The 23,070-nt window shown below is 39.2% G+C and overlaps 1 protein-coding gene across 1 annotated transcript in view; it reads right to left on the reverse strand.

The window, feature by feature from the left end:
• Window positions 1–838: 838 nt before the first annotated feature.
• CERS3 (ceramide synthase 3) overlaps window positions 839–23,070 on the reverse strand; it is an 86,240-nt gene continuing 64,008 nt past the window's right edge. Inside the window, exon 10 of the mRNA XM_059915407.1 lies at window positions 839–1,229. Within this exon, the coding sequence (XP_059771390.1) occupies window positions 1,062–1,229 (168 nt within the window). The 3' untranslated portion in view covers window positions 839–1,061. The remainder of the gene's footprint in view (window positions 1,230–23,070) is intronic.

Here is a 23,070-nt window from a genome sequence, read left to right on the forward strand (position 1 = left end):
GAGGCCCCCAGGTGGACCCTATGGCCTGCTGGGTAGCTCTGCTGGCCTGAAGGAGGGGCTCAGGGCCACAGCAGGGAAGCGTCCCTTTCAGAAAGGAAATAAGTGAGAAATCAGCAAAGGACAAGATGGAATGGGGCCCAAACTCCCTCCCCTTGGCCATAGAGCCTGAGGGATGAGAACCTGGGGGATTTGAGAATTACCTTTGGGAAGCTAACAAATAAACAGTTACCAGATAAACTGGAAACAGCTTTCTGGGTACTTGCATTTTTAGGTATTTCCAGACACATTTAAAAGGAATTCTTCAAGACTGTGCCTTTTGTTCAGGCCTGTTCAGTGCCAAGTTTCACCAGGCTTCTCTCCCAAACGGGACTGTGATCACAGTGAAAAGAGGGTCAGGTAACAGCAACACCATAGCCTATAGTGTGCACTCTCATATCCATTATTATCTCATTTGATCCTTATTCCAACCCTGTGAGGGGGCAGGGCAGGTCTGGTTATTCCCATTGGAGAGACGAAGCACACGGCATGGAAGGTTTAAACACTGCCCATGGCAGAAAGGGGTCCGTGAGCCCTGGAAGCTTGGCCCCCTAGTTTGGTCCTGCCACCATCATTCCATTGCCACCTCTAGCTCATTTTTGGGAAATGAGCTGCTCTCTGTGGCCAAACGCACCTGGAAAAAGTGGGTTGACTTAGCACTTCCCAAAGTATCCTGAGCACAGGCAAGGTGGGAAGGGGAAGGCCTACAACAAAGTGGACTCCAAACATCTAAATTCATGAATGGAACAATTAGAACTGGAAGGGTTCTCTGGAGAAATCTTTGAAATCTGAGTCCTAACTCCAGTAAAATCCATGGGGATGCTTATATTTAACATTTTAACACAAATTAACAACATTTTGTTAAATACATCTTAGGAGGGGGGGAAGGTGCTGGTTAGAAAGAGGGAAGGGCAAAATCTGTGGTCCCTGTGGGTCCTGAGGCCACAGCAAGCGAGGAGGGAGCACTTCCGGCTCCCAGCAGCCCTTGCAGTGCACTGTGCGCGAGGAGCTATGCGGGCTTCAAGCTAACAGCCATGCTGACCATTGGGAATGAGGTGCCTGTTGGCCCCAAGGCTGTTCTTCAAACCGTCTGTCTCTTTGCCTTTGGTGGCTTCTTCCTTCTCCTCCTCCTCTTCCTCAACCTCTTCTTCTTCATATTCATCCTCATCATCACTTCTCACATCCTGGATATTCTAGACAAAAGAAACAATGGGCTGTGAGTGACAACCTTCCAGAAAGACTCTTGAGTGAATAAGCAAACAAATGGGCCCAGTTTAGAGATATGGCTCCCTTCAGAGAAAACACAATATTCAAACAACCAAACATTCACCAACATAGAACATATCATGGATCATAAAATAAACCTTAACAAACTTAAAGAATCAAAATTATGCAAAGTATGTTTCATGTCCTAATGGAATTAAGCTAGAAATTAATATAAAAAATAATGGGAAAATTTCAGAACACTTGGAAATTAAACAACACCCTTATAAATAATCAGTGGATCAAAAGAGTAAGTCTCAAAGGATATTAGAAAACATTTTGAATTAAGATAAAAACACAACATATCAAATTTTCTTCAGTGTAGTTAAAAAGGTGCTTAAAAGGAAATGTATACCATTAAATGTTTATATTAGAAAAGAAGAAAAGTCTGTAATAATATGAGCTTCCAACTTACGAAACTAGGAAAAAGAAGAAAAGAAAGAAAAGCAAAATAAGCCCAAAATGAGCAAAAGGAAGGAAATAACAGAAATGAGAAATTAATGAAATTGAAAACAGAGGTAACCTGAGTAGTCTTAAAACTATGAAAAAAATTAAATATGTAGTTTAAAATCTTCTGAAAAAGAATATCAGGCACAAATGGTTTCACTGGCAAATTCCATGAAATGTATAAAGAAGAAATAACACCAAATCTCCACAATCTCTTCCAGAAAAAAGAAGAGGGATCACATCCCAATTTATTTTATGAGGCCAGAATTACCCTGATACCAAAACCAGACAGACAGTATAAGAAAATACAGCTACAGACCAATATCTTTAATGAACATAGACATTAAAATCCTTAATAAAATATTCCAAATCAAAACCAGCAATGTATAAAAAAATATATACTATGATAAAGTGGGGTTTGTCCCAGTAGTGCAAAGCTGGTTCAATATTTGGAAATCAATGAATGTAATCCATCATATTAATAATCTAAAGAAGGGAAAAAATGATTATATCAATTGATGCAGAAAAATCATATGACAAAATTCAACATCCATTCATGATAAAATAAAATTTAAAAACTTCTCTGCAAAGAAGGAATAGAAGCTAACATCATACTTAATGGTGAATAACTGAATGCTTTCCCCCTAAGATTAGGAATAAGGCAAGGATGTCCACTTTCACCATTGCTATTCACATTGTATTGGAAATCCTAGTCAATGAAATAAGGCAAGAAAAAGAAATAAAAGTCATACAAATTGGGAAGAAAGAAATAAAAGTGTCTCTATTATTTATGTACAAAATCCCAAAGAATCAACCAAAAAACTCCTAGAATTAATATATGAGTTTAGCACTAAGGCTGCAGGATAAAAGGTCAACACATAAAATCTCTCTCTCTCTCTCTTTGTCTCTGTCTCTCTGTCTCTTTCTTTCTCTCTCTGTCTCTGTCTCTTTCTCTCTCTCTCTCTCTCTCACACACACACATACACACACACACACACACACACACACACAATCTTGATTTCTAGACACTAATGTAGTAGGCTAAAAAATGTCCTCAAAAATATTAGGTCCTAATCCTGGAATCTGTGAATGTTACCTTACATGGTAAAGTTTTTTGCAGATATGATTAAATTAAGGATTTTGAGATGAGAGATTATCACAGATTATCCAGGTGGACACTAAATGCCATCACACATGTCTTTATAAGAGAGGCAGAGGGGATTCAACACAGAGGAAAGGCAATATGAAGACAGAGGTAGAGATTGAAGTGATGTAGCTACAAGCCAAGGAACGCTGGCAGCCACCAGAAGTTGGAAGAGGCAAAGAACAGATTCCCCACTGTGTGTGAAGGGAACACAGATCTGCCACACTTTGATTTCTTCTCAAAACTGATTATAGACTTCTGACCTCCAGAACTGTAAGAGAGTAAATTTCTGTTTTTTTAAGCCACCAAGTTTGTAGTAATTTGTTATGGCAGCCATAGTAAACTAACATGACTAGCAATGTCCAACTAAAACAGAAATTTAAAAGTCAGTAACATTTACAATAGTTTCAAAAAATAAAACACTTAGGTACAAATGTAACAAAGCATGTATAGGATCTGCATGTAAAACCTACAAAACTCTGAAGAAAGAAATCAAAGATCTAAATAACTAAAGAGACATACTATGTTCATGGCTTGGAAGTTTCAATACAGTAAAAATGTTAATTATCCCCATATTGATCTACAGATTCCATCTAATACCAATTAAAATCTTAGCAAGATTTCTTATAGATATAGACAAGCTGATTCTAAAATTTATATGGAGAGGCAAAGGAACTAGAATAGCTAAAGCAATTATGAAAAAGGAGAATAAAATTGGAAAATTCGAACTACCCAATTTTAAGACTTTACTATAAAGTTATAGTAATCAAGACTGGATGGTATTAGCAAAGGGGTAAACAAATAGATCAATGGAACAGAATAGAGAATCTAGAAATACACCCACACAAATACTGCCAATTGAGTTTTGACAAAGGTGCAAAAGCAATTTAATGGAGAAAGGATAGTCTTTTCAACAAATGGTGCTGGAGCAAGGAGAAATCCATAGGCAAAAAAGTAAATTTTAACCTTACACATATGTTAACACAAAATGAACTGTAGATCTAAATGTAAAATATAAAACTATAAAACTTTTAGAAGAAAACCTACGACCTCGGGTTGAGTAATGAGTTCTTAGACATGACACAAAAAGCATACTCCATAAAAAAATGATAAACTGTACTGCATCAAAATTAAAAACTTTTGCTCTATGAAAGATACTATTTAGAGAATACAAAGACAGGTTGCAAACTGGGAGATAGTAATTACAAATCCCATATCTAACTTGTATGGATAATAAAGAATTCTCAAAACTCAACAATAAGAAAAAACATTAAAAAAATGGGAAAATATATAAAAATACACACTTCTAGGAGGATATAGGATGTCAAATAAACATATGAAAAGATGTTCAACATCATTAGCCATTAGGAAAATGCAAATTAAAATCATGATTAGATAAAACTATCATAAGAATAGCTAAAATTAAAAATCCTGAGAATACCAAGGATGCAGAGTAACTGCAAGGAATTCTTATACATTGCTGATGGAAATGCAAAATGGTATAGACACTTTGGAAACAGTTTTTACTTATAAAGGCAAACATACATATACTGTATGTCTCAGCATTCCTACCCCTGAGTATCTACCCTAGAGAAATGAACATTTATATTCACACAAAAACAAATGTTTATAAAAGCTCTATTCATAATTGCCCAAAATTGTAAGCAACCCAAATGTTCTTCAACAAGTAAATGAATGGTACGTCCATACAATGGAATACTACTTACCAATAAATAGGTACAAAGTACTGACATTTATAAGAAGTTGGATGAATCCCAAAAGCATTATGTTAAGTGAAAAAAGTTTGTTTCAAAAGGTTACCTACCCTTCCAACAAACAAAAGTCCAAGACCAGACGGCTTCACAGGTGAATTCTATCAAACATTTAGAGAAGATCTAACACCCATCCCTCTCAAACTATTCCAAAAAATTGCAGAAGAAGGAACACTCCCAGACTCATACTATGAGGCCACCATCACCCGGATACGAAAACCAGACAAAGATATCACAAAAAAAGAAAATTACAGACCAATATCACTGATGAATATAGATGCAAAATTCCTCAACAAAATACTAGCAAACAGAATCCAACAACATATTAAAAGGATCATACACCATGATCAAGTGGGATTTATCCCAGGGATGCAAGGAATCTTCAATATATGCAGATCAATCAATGTGATACACCATATTAACAAATTGAAGAATAAAAACCATATGATCATCTCAATAGATGCAGAAAAAGCTTTTGACAAAATCCAACACCCATTTATAATAAAAACTCTCCAGAAAGTGGGCATAGAGGGAACCTACCTCAACATAGTAAAGGCCATATATGACAAACCCACAGCAAACATCATTCTCAATGGTGAAAAACTGAAAGCATTTCCTCTAAGATCAGGAACAAAACAAGGATGTCCGCTCTCACCACTATTATTCAACATAGTATTGGAAGTCCTAGCCATGGCAATCAGAGAAGAAAAAGAAATAAAAGGAATACAAATTGGAAAAGAAGAAGTAAAACTGTCACGTTTACAGATGACATGATACTCTACATAGAAAATCCTAAAGATGCCACCAGAAAACTACTAGAGCTAATCAATGAATTTGGTAAAGTTGCAGGATACAAAATTAATGCACAGAAATCTCTTGCATTCCTATACACTAAGAACGAAAGGTAAGAAAGAGAAATTAAGGAAACAATCCCATTCACCATTGCAACAAAAAGAATAAAATACCTAGGAATAAACCTACTTAAGAAGGTAAAAGACCTGTACTCAGAAAACTATAAGACACTGATGAAATAAATCAAAGATGACACAAACTGATGGAGAGATATACCATGTTCTTGGATTGGAAGAATCAATATTGTGAAAATGACTATACTACCCAAAGCAATCTACAGATTCAGTGCAATCCCTATCAAATTACCAGTGACATTTTTCACAGAACTAGAACAAAAAAATCTTAAAAATCTGTATGGAGACACAAAAGACCCTGAATAGCCAAAGCAACCTTGAGAAAAAAAAAAAAAAAATGGGGCTGGAGGAATCAGGCTCCCTGACTTCAGACTGTACTACAGGGCTACAGTAATCAAGACAGTATGATACTGGCACAAAAACAGAAATATAGATCAATGGAACAGGATAGACAGCCCAGAGATAAACACATGCACCTATGATCAACTAATCTATGACAAAGGAGGCAAGGATATACAATGGAGAAAAGACAGTCTCTTCAATAAGTGGTGCTGGGCAAACTGGACAGCTACACGTAAAAGACTGAAATTAGAATACTCCCTAACACCATACACAAAAATAAACTCCAAATGGATTAAAGACCTAAATGTAAGACCAGACACTATAAAACTCTTAGAGGAAAACATAGGAAGAACACTCTATGACATAAATCACAGCAAGATCTTTTTTGACCCATCTTGTAGAGTAATAGAAATAAAAACAAAAATAAACAAATGGGACCTAAGGAAACTTAAAAGCTTTTGCACAGCAAAGGAAACCATAAACAAGATGAAGACAACCCTCAGAATGGGAGAAAACATTTGCAAATGTATCAATGGACAAAGAATTAATCTCCAAAATATACAAACAGCTCATGCAGCTCAATATCAAAAAAAAAAAAAATAACCAAAAACCAAAAACCAACCCAATCAAAGAATGGGTGGAAGACCTAAATAGACATTTCTCCAGAGAAGACATACAGATGGCCAAGAGGCACATGAAAAGATTCTCAACATCACTAATTATTAGAGAAATGCAAATCAAACCTACAAGGAGGTTCACCTCACACCGGTCAGAAATGGGGGTGCGATGAATTGGGAGATTGGGATTGACATATATACACTAATATGCATAAAATAGATAACTAAAGAGAACCTGTTGTATAACACGGGGAACTCTGCATCACTTCACTGTACAGTAGAAACTAACACAACACTGTAAAACAACTATTACCCCCCCCCCAAAAAAACTAACACAACATTGTAAAACAATTATACTTACCAAAAGACATACTGATGTAGTTTTCATGACATTCTTAAAAAGACTAAACTGTAGGGATGGTGAACAGATAAGTGGCTGCCAAGAGCTGGGGTGGAGGAAGGAGTTATTGGGGTGACAGAATTATTCTGTATCCAGATTATAGTGATGGCTACACAAATCTACACTTGTGTTAAAATTCACAGAACTGTACACCAACAGGAAAAAATAAATTTCACTGATGATAAGTTTAAAAATAAAACTTAAATGTATTTCTTTTTAGAACGCAAACACTACAGTTTTCCCAACAAACATCTGCTAAGTAAAGTATTGCTCATGTGGGCATTTTGGTTGTCAGGATATTTTTATTGTTGGGAATAGGATGTTTCCTATTTTCTTTATGCAGGAATTCCTTCAAGGACAGTTCTTAATTAAGAGTAATATGTTTCTCCTCTTCTTTACAGTGTTCTGAAAGGAATTTTGTGAGGAAAACTCCTAGAAGAATAACACTGTCCCAAAGAACGCAGATGGAATTGCTACAGATCAGACTTCATTGCAAAAGATAATGATGGTGTGAACTATTAAAACAATACCAAGAACTCAAGCTCTCTGCAAGGCCAGTGTTGGACCTGACCCCTGACCCTTTAAGCCAGTTCAGAAACATCTCTATTAAACCCAGCCTAGAAAAGAAAAAAAAATATGGACGGTGGAGGCTGTTTCCTCACACATCATTTTTCAAGATGACATCCATAACCATAAGAGTTTTCCCTTTTGTGACCTGAAGACTAAAACTGACCACCTCCAGAGATTCTTGGGGTATATGTAACCAAATACTTCCTTGCGTACAAACTTCATGCAAACACGGCTTAAACAACAACAACATCAACAACAACGTACACACATTCTGCTGTCTTAACCACAGAAATATGACTTCATAGGCTCTTTTCTGTACATTCCGCTCTTTTCACAACAACACAGAAAGGGTCCCAAAATAAACAAGGCTCACTGTAAACACTGAGGAATAAACTTGGCATCTCATCAGTTAAGATGCAACAGAGAAACGCAGCCTCTCCATGATTTGCTGGGAGCCAGGATCAGAGTGCTCCCCCTGTAGACGGAGTCTTTCAGGGAAGGGCCATGCTTGGCTGATGTTTGCTTTCATGGATCGTGCCTCTTGGCTCTCCTTTTCTTTCCTCAAAAGATTTTTGTAGGGAACAAGGGGAAATCTGAATCAGAACAAAGAAACTAATTTCTCCCCAGAAAGCCATACTAGCGTCTTCCCACCCCTTTCTCCAGGACTTGAATAGCTGCTTTAGCTGAGAAATAAATTCATCCTGGAGGATGCTCCCCATAGCTTGAAGCCACATCCTCCAGCACCCTCACCTCTGAGAAGAGGGCCTGGACCATATTCAGGCTTTTAGAAATGTATGACGTCCTCACAGTCACAAAGGTTGGGGAGCACTACTGACATTTAATGAGCATTGGCTAGTGATGCCACACACCTTACAATGTGCATGACACCCAAATGTCCTGCCAGACCTGCATTTGTAATTATCCAAGCCTAGAATCTAATTCCATTGTACATTCAAGCACAGGAATTCTTGCATGGTTTTAATATATTCTCAATTTTTCAGGACTGCAACTGTGTACATAAATCCAAGGAAGACTATACTTCATTTTGTTCAGAACTTCACAGTTTCAGAAAGCCATGTCACTGATGGCAACCCTACCAGTGGCATTTGAGGCTGTGTCAGTCTGCATTTGCAGCTGCCCCACTCATGCTGAGTCTCCATATAAGCAAGCACAGCATCTGCCAACTTCATTACATTCTCTAGGGCAGTCATGTACACGTTACACACGAAATGCATATTTTATCAGAAATGTCCTTCATCTTATTTCTTTTTTATTATGTTGTGGCATTATATTGCTTTTTGAAATTATGCTTTTAGGTGAGTGATATTACCTAGGAATTTAATTTCAGGCTAGTGAAGAGGGTGTGGGTCCAACAGGATGGAGAACCACTGCCCTTGATGATGAATCAAGCTCAGAAAGGATTTCCTGGTAGTTAAGAGTTTGTTAGATAGATGTATAGGTGGTTGCACATTATAAAAACTTGAATAATGTAAATTGGAAATTGAATGGTATTCAAAAATATTAATAAAACCTCACATTATATTCAATTTCATCTTGTATATGCTATCTGTAATATAACAATAACAGCAATGACACCCTTAAAGGGCTTTTTTTCCACTGTCCTAAAAATCCTCTGTGCTCTTCCTGTTCATCCCTCCCTCCCTCCCAAGCCCTGGCATTCACTGACCTTTTTATTGTCATCATAGTTTTGTCTTTTCCAGAATGTCTTGTAGTTGGAATCATAGAGTATTTAGCTTTTAAGATTAGCTTCTTTCACTTAGTAATAAGCATGTAGGGTTCCTCCATGGTTTTTTGTGGTTTAATAGCTCATTTCTTTTTATTGCTGAAGAATATTCCATTGTTTGGATGTGTGTACCACAGGTATGCATCTACTGACCTATTGGAGGACACCTTGGTTGCTTCCAAGACTTGGCAATTATAAATGAAGGCACTATCCACGTTATAAATGTCCATGTGCCAGGCACTGAACTAAGCAGTTAGTATGAACAATACCATTTCCTCCTCACAGCAACCCTAGGACATAGGACCTATTCTATTTACTTTAAAGGAGAGGAAAATGAGGCTTAGAGGAGTTAAGTAACTTTTTCAAGGCCACACAGCTACCAGAGGCAGACAGGGTGAAAACCCTGATCAAAACTTAGACACCTTGAAACACAGTGCTCTACAAACCCCTGCTGGAATACTTGGAGAGACAGGGCACCCAGGGGGTGAGACAAACACTGGCATGCTTTATGCTATTCTATTTCATTTTTAAAATGATGTACAAAACTGATTTGGCAACCTATAAATGATCTGCAACCTACAGTTTGAAAAACACTGGCTAAGGTGTGCTAGAAAAAATGAGGCTTTGCTAATCAGCTGAAATCAGAAAAGTTTAAGATATAAACCACAATCCGTATTCTGCAAAGTACATGTTCACAATGGTAAATCTTTTCCAGTAATTACAATACTTAATAGAAATCAAAAACAAGTCAACCTTGCTCTAGGGGGACAAAATCTAAATACCTGCTAAAGGTCAAGCCACAGTGTTTTCTAGAACTCTACCTGTCTGCTTTGATGGGATGTCAAGACTCTGCTTGCACCAGCAGCAGTGAGTCTCTCTCTTGGAATCAGCCAGCTTCTTTTCTTGTATTGCCCTTCCCTTTGCTTTTTCTCTGCACACCAGCACCCCTTACTTTCCTACTTCTTAGTTGTCCCTGGGCTTGTAGAACTGGTCTCATGCAACTTGTTGGCCCTGAACCGTCCCACAAATCATTAAGGGCCCAAGAAAATCCATGCAAAAAGAAGGATCTAAACCCTTCTTTGAAGAGTGAAGGGTGGGTCTGGGCTTCAGCAGCCAAGGGCTGCAGCCACCAGGTGCACAGTTCTCACACGTGCCAAGCATATCGCAGCACACATGCTTCCTGTTACCTGCCCACCGGCTGCCCTTGGGTTAGCAGTGCCATTACAGACAGCATATTACTATTCTGATAACTTTAGATAACTTTCTTTAAGGAATTAGCAAAGATATCTAATATTCAACTGGACATTTTCCAGAAATGACCTGGGTCCTCTAGAATACATTATTGGCAATATTATTCATTCCACAAATGGAAATGCATGAATATAATTTCTGCAGTGTCTTTTAAAAGTACCTCCTTCCTCTCCCCAGCAACTCCCTTCAGTTACACAAAATGATGGTGAAGGGAATGAAGAACAAGTTACTTATGGAAGAGAGACCTTGTTACTGGTCTTAACAAGGGCTTTGGAACCCCCACATCACTAATGGTACCAGTACTGGCAAATGTCATCAGCCTGGCACTCCAGGAGGGCAGGGAAGACACACATTCAGAGGATGGGGTTGAAGTCACAGTCACTATGAAGGAAGGCGAGCAATCAGTCTGAAAGCATCCCATACGCTAGGAGAAACAGAAACCCTGAAACTGGGACCAAAATGATCTTCCCCAGATTAAAGTCGGTTGAAGCCAACATTCTTCTTTGAAGGGCATGTTCCAGGAGCAGGGGCACAGAGCTTAACTGAACCACATTCAAAGACTCATTCACCCAAGCACGGGAGTATCTTAAAGCAATGGACACACTTCCAACTTCTCCTATTGACCCTTTTCTTTTTGGTGGGGGGCTTGTGAAAAAATGCTTGAACCTGTATTATCACACAGTAATTCGCTTTGGCTGGTGTCAAATCTCTCAGACACAGAATACAGGACGAAGGCCACTGTCCCGGCTCCCTGCAGTCATGAGTGCAAGTCAAAGCAGTACCGAAAACATGCCCTAAAACCGCTTACGCATGGTTCCCAATTTTTGTGACTGGTCTGTATACATAGAATGCCTCCTCTTGAATTTCAGAACCGGACTCAAAGGTTGCTTTTTAAACTGTCCCAACTCACTGGTGTAAAATATATTCTACTTTCCACTGATGGTTTTTATTTTCATTACACATGCTGCTATCAATGTACCTAATTTCCTTAAGAAATTATTTCACTTTGCTAAGGCTTACAGGCTTTAAAAAATGAGCTTCTAAGAGAAAAAGTAAGTTTTAGGGATAGATGGACTCTAGAGAGTATCTGGTCGGGCAGATTCATTTTCCAGAAGAGATAAAAACTACAGGACTTGAACCCACTCAGCTCAGTGACTCAGCTTGGTGGAGAAGAGCTCAGATTACACTATGTGGCTCTTGATAAAAATGCATGGATTTCTTTCATATTCTCTATATTACCTAAAAGTAAATTTAAAATAAACTTAAAAGGCTCTGTGGTAATCACCAACTTGTGATGTAGAAAATGATTTGATTTCATGAATGTACTTTGCTTTGGGAATTAAAACCATTAAAATTAGTGTATTTTCTACACTTTTTGCATCCTTTAGACGCAGCTTTAGATTCAACAGCCTGCAAATTCCACAACTTTAACTGGGCAAAGATATACAAAACCATTTTGAAAAAAAATCATTAGGATTTAGGTAAGCAATACTTAGGAAATAACCATAGAAAGACAGAAGATTAAGTATTGAATATATAGCCCAGAAAAATGTGTATTAACAACAAAACGTTAAAGTTTGTTTCAAATATTAGCATCCAACAAAGAATTCATATGCACCATTAAGAAGGAAAAAAATCCAATGTGACAGAAAAGCAGACAAAGGATATAAACAGATGATTCACAGAAGAGACAACTATTGACTAATAAACTATACAAAATGCTCAAGCTTAGTAATGCAAATTAAAATGAGATAAAATCTCTTATTCATCAAACTGGTAAATATTAAAATGTCTGATGGTGCCGAAAGTTGGTGAGGATGTGGGACAAGAGAGACTCTCATATACTTTGACAAATTGTTTGGCAGCATCTGGTAAACTTGACTGAGGAATTCTACTTACAGAGAAACTCCCATATGTGCCACCAGGAGACATATATAAAGATGTAAACAGGAGGATACATAGACTGTGGACTATTCTGTGATGGATACTATACAGGAGGTAAGTGCACTGGTCCACAGTAATATTTGTCAATATGAATAACGTCATAATGAGTGAAGAAAACAAGTTGTACAATTATATAAACTAAATCATACCATTTATGTAAAGTTTAAAAACAAAAAAGCAATGCTTTAATTGTGGCTATATCCAAACATAATAAGCATATAAAAGCATGGGTGGAAGGACATCAGCTTCCCTTCTGCAGAGGGAGGGAGAGAGAATGGGGTGGAATATACCGGAATGTGCCATCTTCCTCCTCTAGTTTCTCTTAGGTGATGTCATCCAGCACTCAGCAAGCACTCAGTGCGTATTTGATGAGCAAGTGAATGAGTGAATCTAATACCACAAGATGGGACTCTTAAATCCCATCTGAATGCAGGTGATCCCAAATTTGTATCCCAGCGTGGACCTTTCTTCCAGGCTTCAGACCATCTCCTCTCAGCTGCCTAAGGCCTTGTCAGACTCGAGGCTCCGTTTACACCACCTTCTCTGGCCTTCGTATTTCATCACTTGACACTACCATCCACACAGCTGCTCCAGGCGAAACTGCCAGGTCATCTTCAGTCCTGCCCTTTATGGGAGATCTTGTTTCCCAGCTTATCGCATTCAGAGGGACTCTTTGACACAGATCCCTGAGCTCTTGTCTTAGTGGTTTCCAAGTTACATCTAATATCTGTGGTCACATCCAGACTCTGAGCTGAACTGTTCTGTTGACGAGTCCCTGCCTAGGACCTCAGAGTCTGAGGGCACGGCAGTCAGCTGAGCTGGGCAGCACAGCTGGCCCTCTGAGATGCAGCCACACAGGTTTGGGTCCTGAAAGACCCCTGCTGACCTACAGTGCCCTGCAGTACTGCCTTGCAAGACTTGTGATGGCCACTGCAGACAGCTCCTGCCGGACAGTGCTGCTTCCACAGCTCAGAGGAGCCAGACTACTGTTGTTGGCAAGATTTCTGAATAAGGAAAATTAAAAAATATCTTGCCTGCCTCTCTCTAGGGATAGAGAAATATGATTTGCTTTTAGACAACTCCAATCCACCAGCCAACTTTCAAAAGGAAATACATAACTGGCTCATAGCTGAGCAGTCGTAGTATAGTGGGGCTTTTCTACACCAGTGTTTCCCAACTGATGTGCCAGGAAAGGGTTAAAAGATATGCTGAGATACTGATTCTCTCAGGCCTTGGGGCAACTAGCAGAGCCCCAGTCTCCTCCTGCTTTGAGTAGTCCTGTCAGTTTCCCACAGTGTGCTGTACAAATATCAATTTCTTCCGTGCCTGAGGTGAGGAAGCTGGGAAGCAGTGTCCTAGACTGACTACAGAGCTGAATGCAATGTTTTCTTAAGTAGCAACCTTAGAAGACTTCCTCATAAATGCAGAGGCTTGAACTAAAGATGAGAAGCCTTGCAGGCCCTGGGAGAGAAAGGTGTGCGTGCAGGGCAGGAGGTGAGAACTGGCTGCCTCCAAGACATGAAAGGTTCTGCTGGCTTAGACCCAACATTCAGCGAGGTTAAAGAGGTGAAAAGTAAGGAGACAGAACTGGTCACTAAGTGAATTAGAATGAATGAGGAACGAGTGTTCGGCACAGTCCACACTGCCTCACCCGCAATGCCCTTTCCAACCCACACTGTACAAAGCCATGCAGGAACAGAAAGGTGTAGTGCCATCAAAGTCATAATTTTCTCTCAGTTACACCTGAACAATTAGCTACAGTCTCATTCTCTCAATCCATCAGAACTTTCCAAATGCAGGTGTCTTATTTCTAAAGGAAATGGCTGGCAACCATTTGTGATTATCACTTGAATAATTTTAAATTGCCAACACCTGAAGAAATGCTAAACAGATAATTATGGAGAGCTTGGCTCCTCAAGAAATAGTGTGTTTGGCTGTTCTTGCATAAACCTAACTTCTCTCTGTATAGGATGACACTGTCAGGTGGGAAAACAAGGAATAATTTGGGATCAACACCAACCACAAAGTGAAATCAACCAAAAGAGAGAGGAGTTTACTCATTTATTCCAGGGATCTCAGCCAGTTTATTCTGTGGGGACTGTTCTGCCCTTTGTAGAAGGGTTAGTAGTAAGTATTCCTGGTCTCTGTGCACTAGATGCCAGTTGTGACCACTAAAACTGTCTCCAGAGATTACCAAATGTCCCAGGGGGCAAAGCGGGGAGCAAAACCACCCCAGGTGAGAACCACTGATTCAAAAAATATTTCTTGAGCCCCTGTGCATTGTGTAAGACTTTGGGGATATAATGGTTTCTGTCTTCAAATAACTTACACTCTATTGAAAGAGCCAAACCCCAAGGTATCAAACACATAACAATATGCAACCACACATTTGTAAGTGTTAGGAAGCAGAGAATACCACGATATGTAAATTGGGGATCTCACTTAGATGGGAAGGAAGGAAGGCCTTGCTAAGGAAATGGAACCCAAAGGTTGTAATCTGAAGGTTAAGGAGGAGTGGTCAGGGAAGATGGGGTAGGCATTTCAAGAAGAAGACACAGGATGTACAAAGGCCCTGAGATGAATGGCATGCTCAGGGATCAGAAAGGCCAGTGCAGCTAAAACATGGTAAGAAAGATGGAGCATGACCTAAAATGAGGTCGGGGAGTAAGCATGGACCAGATTACAGATTTAATAGATCATGGTAAAAAGTTCCAAGTTACTTCTAAGTCCAAATGGAAGCCACTGTGTAGCACTGTTTGAAGTATTGGGAATATATGTGACCAAAAAAAGACAAGGTGCCTATCCTCAGAAATCTTCTGCTTTCTGTGGAAACTGGTTTATATATAACAGTGTTCTCTGTTGCTGTATGGAAACAGTTGGAAAGAATCCAGGGTGGTCAAAGGTGGAGCACTTAGGAGGTTGTGGTCATAAACCAGGAGAGAAATGCCAGTGGCTTGGATTGGAGTGGTAGCATTTGAGATGTAGAGGGGCAATTACATAAGAAAGAATGGTGCCCAAAGGCCTCCAGGTTTGGAGGGACTTTTAAGCTCATCTAATCTAATTTCTACTTGATGCTGATATGCCTTTCTTAACAACCAGAGCAAAAGATGTACATTCTCCTGCTTGTACATTTCCAGTAATTCATTACCTGCTTCTTTTTTCATATGGTGCTAAAATCTGCCTCCTTATCCAAAAGGGGTCTGTGTACTTCCTTCAAATGCTGAAGTTAACCTCTCTTCAAGCTAAATATTCTTATTTTCTTCAGTTTATCCTCATATAACATGGCACCAAAACCCTTCACTATCCTGCGTATCTTATGAGAACATATTCCCATCCACAGCCACTGCCCTACACTGGATTATGTGTGTAACACAACCAGCATCACTCAATTAATACACAACTTACCACTTTCATATCCACCAAAAAAAAAGTGAGTACAATAAATTTAAAGTCAAGCCCTGATGATGTCTATGCTTTTAGTTTTATTTTTTGTGCAATTTTTCTTATATTTTTAGATTCCAGAATATATATACTTTTGTGAATTAATCATGATTTGCCTATTAGTGCAAGTAAGTAGCTGGCCCTGGTCTGCAGTCCTCAAAAATTATTGCAAGGATTACCAAACAAAATAAACTTTGACAATGAGAAAAAATATGCTAATAGGATAAAATTACGAATAATCTCTGCCACAGCACTTCCATACACTCTGGGAATGACATCTGCAACTATGGCTTCAATAAAATTGCAGAGCTGTGCTTTTGAAATGCCTTAACTAAACTCTGTGCTCAGGAATCTGTGGCTTTACAGTAATGTCAAAAGCCCAGGAGGTCGTGAATGACTCATAATGTCCCACTGCTTTTTGAATGGCTCCACATCTAAATCCATAGTTGGCAATGAAACAAAGGACAATATAATAAGCACTTTATGCTGTTTTGAAAGAAAATTTTAGCTTTAACTGTATGAAAAAGAAAGTGCATTCAGTCAGAGTTTAATTTTCTGAACTACTGTCAAAATACATTCCTTTTTGTTATATTAGTTCTTATTATCCAAGTTGACAAGGTCACAGAAAAAACCAGTTTTCCCCTTTTTTTCTCCTCAAAGGAGCTGCATTAAATTTAAATTGGATTCTTTGAAACTTGGCTACACATGGACATTTCCTATCAGTTATCTGTAATATGAAATTTCTAGACCAGTGCTTCTCAAACTTTAATGTGCATATGAATCACCTAAGTTTCTTGATAAAATACAGATTCTCATTCAGAAAGTATCTAGTGGGGCCTGAAAGGCTGCATGTCACACCAGCTCTGGTGATGCCTCAGTTGACAGTCAGGTACCACACTGCAGTCAGCAGGTGGGTGCTTAGGCCACAGACCGTCTCTAGATTGCTGTTCTCTGTAGAAAGAAGCTGAAGCAGAGGGTTGCCTAAGGGTCTTTCACATTTTAAAATCCCATGATTGCAAACAATTTTGACTTCCTTGACTCTGTATGTGATGAGTCTTTTTAGTCCAGAAAGGCAATATAAAATTACCAGTATGTCTCACTTTATGTAATGACTCATGTCTTTAATTCTCCAGTGAAACGTACTATTTAGAGAATTCTGGTTTTCTACAAAGTAAAGAATCTCAAAGTGCTTGGTGCCTGTTTCAACAGTCTGACTTTTTATTTATAAGGATTTTTCAGCATAGAACCCCTATGTAACATGAAGTCTACTGCTCTTGTTAAAATTTGCAAGATGGGAGTATTTCCTGAGGTCGTGTCAGCAAACTCTACAGATGTGGGGAAGAGTGCAGCCATCTCTGCTTTTTAGAAAGCAGACCCAGCGATCGGAGGGATGTCCATGGACACTTGTGCAGAGTGGAGAGGACACATACACACACGCACACACACGGCTGGGTTTCTCCACTTGATCTAGTGGCTCTCAAACTGAGAGCCAGAGTAGAATCACTTATGTTGGGGGAAGAAGAGGACTGTCAAAAACCCCAGTGTCTGGGTCTAGTCCCCGTAGATTCTGATTTAATTGGTCTGAATTAGAACCTGGCTGTGAGTATTTTTTTTAAGGCTCTACAGGTCATTCTAGTGAAGCTATAGTTAACATAGCCAGTATGTAATGAGCTGAACTGAAACGAAAGTGGAAATCCTGGGGGATCTTCTTTTGGGTGTGAGATCCAGAATAATACCTTATTCTTCATTAGTCTTAAATATGATTACAATCCTCTCCTGATTAAAATATATATCAAGCCAAAAAATGACTCTTTTTCATGAACTAGATTATATGGAATAATCCTGAATTCCTTTAGTAGGCCTTTTAGACAAAAGGTCTTCTGAAACGTTTAAGCACCCATCACCAAATGTCATGCTTTCCGATTCTTAAACAAAAGGCTCAAATGATAAGCTGGTCAAGCGAAATGAAGTTTAACAAGAAGGAATATAACTTCCACAAAAGTCACAATCATCAACATACAATCCTGAGCAGAAATGTGGCTTGGCTGATGTGAAAAAACTTAGAGGTTTTAATCAATTTCAAGCTCATTATGAATTAACAACCTAATGTGAACTACCAGCAACTCAAAGCAAAACTAGGATGCATTGATGGCAGCATAGTTTTCACAGAAATAGACATCAGAACTGCTTGACTTTGTATTAGTCAGACCATATCTAGAAATTGGTGCTGATTTAAAGGAGAATCTGGATAAAAAAGAAAAAATTTACAAATTCCAGTTAGCTCCCCCAGCCCTCTAGTTTGTGGCTGGGAAAGGGCGGGGAAGATGAGGTTAGAAAAACAAGCAGCCTGGGAGTACAGGACTTAGAAGAAGCACAGACAAAATCACCCCCAGAAACAGAAAGTAAAGCCATAAATGACCTGGAAGTTCACAGCCCTTGCTAAAGAGAAGGGGCCCCAAGGTGTACAAGATACAAGTGTCAGCCTCGGAGAAGCAGAGCTTGTGGGGGAGAACCAGGTATACAGAGAAGAGTGGTACCTGGAGATGAGCAGTGAAGGGAAAGAAGGAAATAGGATTAGAAAAGTAAGGCACCTGCAGAAAAGAAAGGAAAACAAGACAAAGAATTGGCTTAAAAAAAAAAAAATCCCGAGAATAGTATCTTCCTCCCTTGCTCACAAACTGGAAAGTTTTCTTGAGTGGAAAGAAAGGGTAGTAGGTACAGCCAGCATGTTACAATTGAATACACCACCAGGGACCCCGTGAGAACAAATCACACATGAGAACATATCCCACCACCTGTCCCATATGCAGTGGTTGAGAAGCAGAATTGCTAGTCTAGAGCTAGGAGCTGTAACACCCAATGTAGTAGCCACCCATTCACCACGTGTGCCTTCTGAAATGTGGTCGGTCCAAATTGAGAGATGCTGTAAGTGTAAAATATATACTGAATTTCAAGGACTTAGTATGGAAAAAAAGGATGAAAAAAATCTCATCAATGATTTGTTTGTACTGATTGCTGAATCACTATATTAGCTTTAAATAATGATTATAATCCTTCCCTGATTAAAATACATTCCAGACAAAATATACATCAGGCAAAATTGAAATGATAATATTTTGTTTGTATTGTGTTAATAGAATATATTATTAAATTACTTTCACTTGTTTCTTATTATTTTTAAAATAACACTACTAGATAACCTAACATTATGTATGTGTGTGGCTCACATTATATTTTAATTGGACAGCATTGACCTAGAGAGAAAAATCAGGAAGAAAGAAGGAATCACCAAACAGTTGTACTTGTTTGAAAAATAAAACAGGACATCTCAGGAAGCATATTAAGTATTGTTATTTAGAAAATAAAATACTGTGACTTCTGCTTTTGGCTATTATGGAAAAATAGGGAATACATTATTCTATCATGTTAAACAAACAGAAAACTGGATAAAATATATGAAACAATAATTTTTAGACACTGTTGAATAAGCTGCTTGGGACTGTGATTCCTAAGAAAAGGAAAATGAAGAAGGGAAGCCCTTCAACTGCCCCAGTTACTGCCTGGAGGAAGCTTCTAAGCTGAAGCACAGCAAAGACCCCAAACAGAGCCCAGTGGTGCCAGTGAGTTGAGGAAATAGAGAGTTACCCAAAGCCAAGGAAGCTAGAATTTATGGGGCAGAATGCTGGTAAAAAAGGAGTTACACAGAGAGTGAGCTCCAGAGATCTGCAGTGGGGTCCCCTTCAATCTTTGGCTGAGTACTGATCTGTGCATGTATATGAGGAAACTACTGGAGGCTAGGCCAAGAACTACCAGAAAGGAGTTGGCAAAACAACCCCTGGAACCCACATTGGCTTGGCCATTTGTTGTCTTCTCACCAGCCAGAGTGGAAAGAACTCTTAGTACATGGGCAGCAAAGAGAATACTATGAAGAACTCCACTTAATAGCCATAGACTAAAGGCTATTCTACTCTCATTTTCAGAAAGCTTAAAAGCAGGCTTTGAAAGGATCAAACTTATTACAAGTAACTTAACTTCATACAAAACCAAAATACACTAGTTCTACTACATAACAAAAAAGCACTATTTGAAAGAATACAACAATATCCAGCATCTAACATAGTAAATTCAAAATGTCTGGCATCCAATCAAAAATTACCAGGTTTCGGGCTTCCCTCGTGGCGCAGTGGTTGAGAATCTGCCTGCCAATGCAGGGGACACGGGTTCAAGCCCTGGTCTGGGAAGATCCCACATGCCACAGAGCAACTGGGCCCGTGAGCCACAATTACTGAGCCTGCGCGTCTGGAGCCTGTGTTCTGCAACAAGAGAGGCCGCGATAGTGAGAGGCCCACGCACCGCGATGAAGAGTGGTCCCCACTTGCCACAACTAGAGAAAGCCCTTGCACAGAAACGAAGACCCAACACAGCCATAAATAAATAAATTAAAAAAAAAAAAATTACCAGGTTTGCAAAGTAGCTGGAAAATGTCACATAACTCAGAGAAAACTCAATTAATAGAAACAGACCCAGAGCTGTCAGAAATGACAGAATTAGCAAACAAAGATGCTAACATAATTATTATAAGTATGCTCCAGGGACTTCCCTGGTGGTGCAGTGGTTAAGAATCCACCTTCCAATGCAGGGGACACAGGTTCGATCTCTGGTCCAGGAAGATCCCGCATGCTGCAGAGCAACTAAGCCTGTGAGCCACAACTACTGAGCCTGCACTCTAGAGCCTGCGAGCCACAACTACTGAAGCCCACGCACCTAGAGTCCGTGCTCCACAACAGGAGGGGTCACTGCAATGAAAACCCATGCACCAAAACGAAGAGTAGCCCCCACTCACCACAGTTGGAGAAGGCCGGCGCACAGTGGCAAAGACCCAGCGCAGCCATAAATAAATAAATAAAAAAGCCCCATATATTCAAGGAGGTAGAGAAAAACATGAATATAATGAAAGAAATGGAAGATATAAAAAAGACCAAATGTAATTTATAGAGATGAAAAATACAATATCTGAAATATTAAAACACACTAGATAGGCTTAACTGTGGATTAGACACAGTAAAAGAAAAGATAAAAAAATTGAAGATGTACCAACAGAAAATATTCAAAATGAAACTGATCAGAAATAAAAAGACTGAAAATGAATAGAACATCAATGATTTGTGGGCCAGTAAAGTGGTAATTGAAGTCCTAGAAGAAGACAGAAAAGACAGAAGAAATTTTGAAAATTTTGTTGAAATCTGAATTTGATGAAAATTATAAACCCCACAGATTCAAGAAGCTCAACAAACCCCAAGTATAAAAGCACACCAAGACATGTCATAATCACTGAAAATTAGTATTAAAGAGAAAATCAAAAGCAGCCAGAAGAAGACACATTAGAGTAACAAAAATAATAAGACAGCAACTTCTCACCAGAAAGTAAGCCAGAAGACAAGGCAGCAGCATCCCCAAAGTAGTGAAAGAAAAGGGAAAAAAGAAAAAGAAAAGGAAAAATTAAAGACTTTTTCAGACAAACAAAAGCTGAGATAATTAATCACAAGCAAACCTGCACTACAAGAAATGAGTGTCTTCGTGGGGAAAAAAGAACAGAAAAAGGATGATACCAGATGGATACTTACATTTACACAAAGGAATGAAGAGAGCCAGAAATGATATACATGTAGGGAAATATAAAAGACATTAAAAATTTTTTAATTTTTAAAATAATTAATTGTTTAAAGCAAAAAAGCAATATAATATGGAATTTATAATATATAATTAATATTTATATATATTTATATAAACATTATATATTATTATATATAATTAAATGCATGACAACAATAGCACAAAGGACAGGAGTGAGTAAGTAAATAAGTAGGACAATGAAAGCCTTTGAAACTTCTATAAACAATACTGTTTCTGTGCTTGAGGAAGAAAACATGATTTACTTTACAGAAAGGGGAAAAGGATATATGTGCAGATAGGTGGTGATTCCCAATCATGGAGATTTTTACCTGGGAACACCTGGAGACATTTTTGGTTGTCATAACTGTAGGTGTGAGCGCTACTAGCATCTGCTGAGTAGAGGCCAGGGATGCTGCTAAACATCCTACAGTGCACAGGATGCCCCCTACAACAAATAATTATCTGGCCCAGGATGTCTCTAGTGCCACTCACTGCTGAGAAGCCCTGAGCCAGAGACAGACCTGCTGATTTCAAGGATGCCTCTGGAACACATATTCCTCATAGGGAAGAGAGGCAGTCAGCACTGCCGGGACCTGTGTGAAGACTGGGAGCCAGGAGGGCTGCCTTCTCCACTGGTGATGAGAGCAAGCAGATGAGGCACCAAATCTGCCACCTCCAGCACCTGCTTCCCAACAGCTTTCTGAAACCTCTTGGAAAGGCCTGGCCTGACCCCAAACCCCTTCACAGGGCAGTGACCACCTACTCACCTTTTCCCACTCCAGAAACCTGCAAGTGGCAGGTCTTCTCACCAAGCACCTCAGCAAAGTGTTTCAATGCCTCAGTGGGTGGGCTAGTGTTCAGTAACCTATTTTCCGCAGCTCAAAAAGGATATACAGCATGAGAGAGATGAGTGTCTTGGGAGTGAGGGGGGAACAGGAAAATACAACTGGGATTGAGACTGACTCGGAAACCATTGAATGTTTAGTTCCATGATTATGACACTACCACATACTTCTCCACATCTCACAGTTTAGAGAGTAATTTCATTTACATCATAGCATTTTATCCTTGCCACAACCCTGTAAGGAAGGTAAGGCAGTTATCAACTCGAATTACAGAACAGAGGGTGGAGACTCAAATCAAGATGGCAGAGTAGGAGGATGCAAAACTTGCCTCCCCCCATGAACACATTGAAAATATACCTACATGTGGAAAAATTCTCACTGAAAACTAACTGAAAACTGGCAGAAAGACTCCTGTACAACCAAGGCTGTAAGAAAGATACATGCGAAATCGGGCAGGAAGGAAAAAGAAGCAATTGGGTCGGTACCTGTGCCCCTGGGAAGGGACTCAGAGAAAAGGGAGATGACATGGGTGGAGATCCTCCCTGGGGAGTGAGCAGTTTGAGCCACATATTGGCCGCCTCAGCTCTGGGGTCCGACAAAGGGAAGATGAGACCCCTTGGCTAGTTGGAGGGCTGGTGGTACTAACAGAAGGGCT

Source organism: Balaenoptera ricei, chromosome 2, assembly GCF_028023285.1.
Source record: "Balaenoptera ricei isolate mBalRic1 chromosome 2, mBalRic1.hap2, whole genome shotgun sequence".
In the NCBI taxonomy this organism is placed as follows: Eukaryota; Metazoa; Chordata; class Mammalia; order Artiodactyla; family Balaenopteridae; genus Balaenoptera; species Balaenoptera ricei.